Source organism: Phragmites australis, chromosome 4, assembly GCF_958298935.1.
Source record: "Phragmites australis chromosome 4, lpPhrAust1.1, whole genome shotgun sequence".
Lineage (NCBI taxonomy): Eukaryota > Viridiplantae > Streptophyta > Magnoliopsida > Poales > Poaceae > Phragmites > Phragmites australis.
The window spans coordinates 7716196-7722195 of record NC_084924.1 but is presented as its reverse complement, the minus strand read 5'-3'; the positions used below and the strand labels follow the sequence as shown (position 1 = coordinate 7722195).

At 39.1% G+C, this 6000-nt stretch overlaps 1 protein-coding gene across 1 annotated transcript; it reads right to left on the bottom strand.

Moving 5' to 3' along the window:
• Nucleotides 1-236: 236 nt before the first annotated feature.
• On the bottom strand, nt 237-3400 carry LOC133915528 (uncharacterized). Its single transcript, XM_062358719.1, has 5 exons — nt 2905-3400; nt 2693-2820; nt 2503-2615; nt 1379-1564; nt 237-493 (listed from the first exon to the last, which is right to left on the bottom strand). Exons 1-5 carry the CDS (start codon nt 3234-3236, stop codon nt 464-466), a joined length of 789 nt encoding a protein of 262 aa, XP_062214703.1. The 5' UTR covers nt 3237-3400; the 3' UTR covers nt 237-463.
• Between the last annotated feature and the right edge of the window lie 2600 nt (nt 3401-6000).

The following is a 6000-nucleotide window of genomic DNA, read 5'->3' as shown; positions in this document are numbered from 1 at the left end:
TTCCTCATTTTCATGCCATCGACTCCTATGGAGTTCCTCTCTTTTTTTCCATTTTTTGAGTCCAATCTTCCTGTGGAGCTGAGGAAGCACCAAGGGTATGTTCGAGTGAGTACATATGAACAAGTAGGAACAATCTATTCCTCAAAAAAAAAAAGGAACAATCTGGCACAGTGTAGCGAAATCATATAATGGTAGTAGAAAGTAATTGATTCAGTTGCTCCCAGTGGATTCGAAAATACCGGAACAAGAGGCAAAGTTTATTGATTAGAAGTCAAGCTACATATATAATTTTACAAGTGGTTGATCAGGTACATCTTATGAATAAGATACTTAGCACTAAGTTGAGCGTGCGATCTTTCCAAAGAATTTGACCCTCTTCACCTTCAAAATTGTACTTACACACAGGTAGTTGAACGTGGTGATGGGCGGTAATCATGGCCTTTTATGGCTTCAGCCTCAGACATCACCACCTCCGCACCAGTGATGTGAGTAACTGCATGAAGAGGAAAAAAGCTACTCAGTGTTGCTTGTAACAATTTTGAAGTAGTTAATCGCAATCAATAGTGAAATGATAAGCAATCTGTAAGAATGAGGAAAATTGCTTGTGGTAGATTGCCAAGAAACACAAAGCCTCAACATATTGTTTCGAGGGGAAAAAAGGCTTTACATATTATATAACTTATTTTTGTAAAGAATAAGCAAAAATTCTGTGTTCATCATCTTATTAGTTTAAAAGCTATTCCTAGTTCCTACCTTGTTGCAAAGGTGAGCTTGTCATTCGTGAGATGTTTGGATCATAATATAACAGTGATTTCCTTTAAATATTATATAAAGTCATTTTGTAAAGAATTAGTAATATAATTCAGTTTCGTCGTCTTATTAGTTTAAGTCTCTAGTTTAAGAGCTCTTCCTAGTTCCTAACTTGTTGCAAACATGAGTTTCTCCTTTCATGATAAAACATGTGCTCTTCCTAGCAGTGATTTGAGGGAAGAACATGCCAAATTGGCAGGCAACTAATAGCCTAATACTCTAATACCACAACAAAACTAGGAATGTTAGTTTCATGAAAGAAACATGTTATTCGTCAACAAAAAATTTCAACTAGTTTTATTTTAATAATTATATGTCAAAGAGAATTGCAATAATCCAAATGTGGGGGAACTGATAATATATTGGTATCCAAATAAGATTGCCACCCAGTGAAGTTCAGTAATGAATAAAGCCTATCTTTTTCCATCACTGTTTTGTTTGTATCATAAGAAGGCATAAACCTTAAAAAATATGGAATTATCACTGTTTTGTTTGTATCACTGTTTTGTTTGCATCTGGAATTATCAAATTACAACACAGAAAAAAGGAAAGACCCTGATCTTCTTACCTCAAAAAGCTCGAAAGGACTTCCACGCCGGTAGACATCATCCTGCTGCTTCTGTCCAGTGGAAAGGAGTTGAGAAACCAGGGCACGCCATGCAGTTAACAAGACCCCTGTACTTCCCATGGTAACCAAGATAAAAGGAGTTGGTGGAATATGACCAGATGCCACTGCTCGGATAGCAAGCCCCAGCTAACAGAAGAGAGAGAATCAGAGTCAGCATCAGATATTAAATATCAGTAACACATCACCATTAGATAATAAGACATGAAAATATTTAGAGTTCAGAACATAAGTAAATGCAGCATTGTTTTTTTCTTGAGACGAATGCATCGGTACACTTAAACAAGGTAAAAAACAGTGGCACCAGATTTTAGTTTGCCTTGCTCTTCAAATCACTATTTAGAAATAGGTTCATTGTAATTTAACAATATTATATATGGTTCAACAGTACACAAATGAAATAAGCCCCAATTAGGTCTTGTGTAATGGATTGGCACTTCTGTCTAATAATCATAGAAAAATCACCTTACTCTAACTAATAGAGTAAAACACCCAATTGTGTAGCCTAGGAGACAGTCTATGGTCTGTTTGGATCACTTGTCAACTAATAAAGAAAATATCTAAATTTGCTTAGCAAGGTTGATATATTTAGTAACACCAACAAAAACCATACAAAGAAAATAGTAGGTTGGTTAGGTTATCAATAAGGCATTCAAGCACATGGAAAGCTTATTTGGCTATGTTCGGTGGTGCCCTCCACTTAACCTATTAACAGACGAGAATAAGACAGCCCCTAAATACCTCGCTAAATATAATTGCATGAACAGATGTAGAAATAGATGTAGTATGTAATGTATTTGATGCAAAAAGGCATGGATACTGATGTACAATTGAAAGGCACATGAATAAAGTATTGATACAGAGCAGAATTAGCAAATTTTCATGCAAGAAACTGACGAGAGTCAGTGATAACAAGTTAACAACAGAATGTGTAATGGGGTCCTGCCTCTGTTAAGTAGATGGGTGAAAAAGGTTCACAAAGATTGCAATTCACAATAACATCACACATTGTAGCATGGATATCACAATTCACGGTTCATGTTTGAAACACTAGAACGGAAAATTACCGGTATCCCGACAACCCAGGATTTGGCGGCAGTGATAACAGCATTCCCCACACCATTTCGCCCTTTTGCATCATCTCCAAATCCACCAAGGAGGTAGGCACTCAGCAGCCACCCTGCAGAAGACCCGAACCCATGAGCAAATCCATTCGCCCGAACAGCAACCACGAAAAGGCAACGCCATTTCCCTAACCAGCAATGAACGGGTCGGCCGTCTTGAACGTCTCCGCATCGAGAATGGGCAGGCCATGGTTGAACCTCCCTATCGCGGAGAACACCAGCAGGCAGAGCACATCCCCGCCGGCCAGAAGCCCCAGCTTCCTGCGAACGCAGAGCACGAATCAGCGAACCGGATTGAACCAACGAGCTAGACCGGGGGAATGGCGGGGGCGACACGGCACGTACGCGTAGGAGACGAGCTTGGACTCCCCGTTTCCGTCCCCGGGCTTCTCTATCTGGATGACGCCCTCCAGGGGCACCCCGTCGTTGGTGACGCGGATGAGGACGGGGTCCTCGGCGGCGGCGGGGGAACCGGAGGGGCCCTCACCCGCGGAGGCGGGTATCGTCACGGCGCGGCGGGGTGCGTCGGAGCCGGCGCCGGAGAGCGCGAGGCGGCGGCGCGGTAGGCGGGGGTTGGCGAAGAGAGGGTAGGGGTTGGGGTTGGTGGGCCCCGGCGGCTTGGAGGGCAGCCGCCGCGCGGAGAGGGAGCCGTTCGCGGCCTGGCTCACGAGCAGCATCGTCGCGGCCTCTCGCTCTCGCGCCGGTGATGGAGGAGGGGAGGAAGGGAGCCTTTCGGGTTTGGGTGGTCTAAATTTTGTTTTCCAGTGGTCTAGAAATTGGAGGCGGCGAGGAGAGGAGGTAAGAATCGGAACGATGGTGCGGACGAGAGGAGCGGCGGACCCGGCTAGGATTTTAATTTCGTTTTTAAAAAAAATCGTTCACCAGCGAAAAGAGTCTAAAATACAAAAATAGACAATATACGCTAGCGTATTTGCGAAAATAGACAACATATCGGCGTATTTGTAAATCTAGCATCTGTATTCGGTACTTTAAAATCCGAAAACTCAATTTCGGTACCTCAAACTCCGAAAATACGTCGGGCCCACTGATTTCGGCAACTGAAGTACCGAATACGATACTGTTCACCGTATTCGACACCTCAAATACCAAAAACACGCTGTATTCGGCAACTGAGGTGCTGAAAGCCGTATTCGGCACCTCAGTTGCCGAATACGGCTTCTACCGTGCAGCGACAAGCTAGCAAGCTACAGTAGAACGCAGAAATGTGTTAAAAATTTATGTTTTTTATTTAACTCACGATTTTATTTGGGAGTATAAAAATAGTCTAAAAATTCTAAATATTTTCACGAACAAAATAGAGGTCACTGGCAATCCGTTTTAATTGGTTTGATCCAAAAAGCATGAGCCAATATTTAATTAAAATTCTCTAAATAAGCTAACTTTTATAAATTCTAGTAATTTTTAATACTCAAATAAATTCTCAAAAAATCTAGAAAAAATCACTAATATTCTTATAATGTGATGTACTAATTTATAAAAATATTTTGAACCCTATGTTATTTGGTGAAAAAATAAGTTCCTTTATAATGATACATTTATATGCATTCTTATCATTTCATGTCATATTCTCTTTTAATTCATTTCATGTGACATTCTCTTTTTAATTCATTTCATTTCATGTACTAATATTTTATTATTTCAAGCTCACCCAGCACATTTGACGATGAGATATGCTAATATCCCCTCTGTTTGACATCCTCATTTATATGCATTCTTATCATTTCATGTGATATTCTCTTTTTAATTCAATTTAAATAAAAATAAACGCATACATTCTCTTTTAATTCATTTTATGTGATATTCTCTTTTATCATTTCAAGCTCACCCAGCACATTTGACGATGAGATGTGCTAATATTCTTCTCATGTGATGCAGTCAACATGAACATATTGAGATTGATTTTCATGCACCTTTGTTGTCTGCACTAAGGAAGCAAAATATTCCCAACCAAACATTGTCACTCCTCGGTAGATCGAAACACCTTCGCAAGTGCGCAACATCTTCTTGCCTTGTCATGCTTTTCATCTTCTCAGCCGTATATCTTCACATCACTCCAGCCATGACAACAAGGGCGGTCATCCTCCACAAAAGAGAATATCGCATGAAATGAATTAAAAGAGAATGTATGCGTTTATTTTTATTCAAATTGAATTAAAAGAGAATACGACATGAAATGATAAGAATGCATATAAATGGATCATTATAAAGGAACTTATTTTTTCACCAAATAACATAGGGTTCGAAACATTTTTATAAATTAGTACATCACATTAGAAGAATATTAGTGATTTTTTCTAGATTTTTGAGAATTTATTTGAGGTATTAAAAATTGCTAGAATTTATAAAAGTTAGCTTATTTAGAGAATTTTAATTAAATATTGGCTCATGCTTTTTGGATCAAACCAATTAAAACGGATTGCTAGTGACCTCTATTTTGTTCGTGAAAATGTTTAGAATTTTTAGACTATTTTTATACTCCCAAATAAAATCGTGAGTTAAATAAAAAATATGAATTTTTAACACATTTCTGCGTTCTACTGTAGCTTGCTAGCTTGTCGCTGCACGGTAGAAGCCGTGAGTTGCCGAATACGGCTTTCGGCACCTCAGTTGCCGAATACAGCGTGTTTTCGGTATTTGAGGTGTCGAATACAATGAACAGTATCGTATTCGGTATTTCAGTTGCCGAAATCAGTGGGTTCGACGTATTTTCGGAGTTTGAGGTACCGAAATTGAGTTTTCGGATTTTAAAGTGCCGAATACAGATGTTAGATTTACAAATACGCTGATATGTTGTCTATTTTTGCAAATACGCTGACGTATATTGCCTATTTTTGTATTTTTGCCGCGAAAAGATGAACCTTTTGTTCTCAGAAAACAGTGTTTTGCTTATCTTCTAATGAATAATATTTTTAATTGAATATATTGATAGGCATATCTAAGAATTCATAGCATCTATAAAATTAAGATCCTCTAATTTCACTCATTTGTGAAATCAGATGACTTTAAACGAACCTAAGCTTCTAAGGAGATAATATTTTTAATTAAATATATTGATAGGCATATCTAAGAATTCATAGCATCAATAAATTTTTAATTTCACTCATTTGTGAAATCAAGATCTCGTTGATCAAAGACGCTTCAGATATGATGCTACAACATTGATCTAGTGAACCGTACTGTTTAGAAAGGCTCAGTTCGCTGTACGCCTTTGACTTGACAGCAGTGAAGTCAGAGGATGTCTAGATCTTGATCCAACATCCAAAAAAAGATGGTCAACTAATATATTGGGAAGCATTTCCTCTGAAGTAACGTCAGAGGGCAGTGATCACTGCGTGTGGATCCAGACGTGTGGGATCCACGCGTCAGTGACCACTGCACAACGTCAGTGGATCCCGTCGCATATATTGACAACCTCATTTG

Coding starts and splice junctions, on each gene's coding strand:
- LOC133915528 (XM_062358719.1), bottom strand. CDS start 3,236: ATGCTGCTCGTGAGCCAGGCCGCGAACGGCTCCCTCTCCGCGCGGCGG. Junction 2,821..2,904: donor TCCAAGCTCGTCTCCTACGC/GTACGTGCCGTG, acceptor CTGCGTTCGCAG/GAAGCTGGGGCTTCTGGCCG. Junction 1,565..2,502: donor CCTGGGTTGTCGGGATACCG/GTAATTTTCCGT, acceptor CTCTTCTGTTAG/CTGGGGCTTGCTATCCGAGC.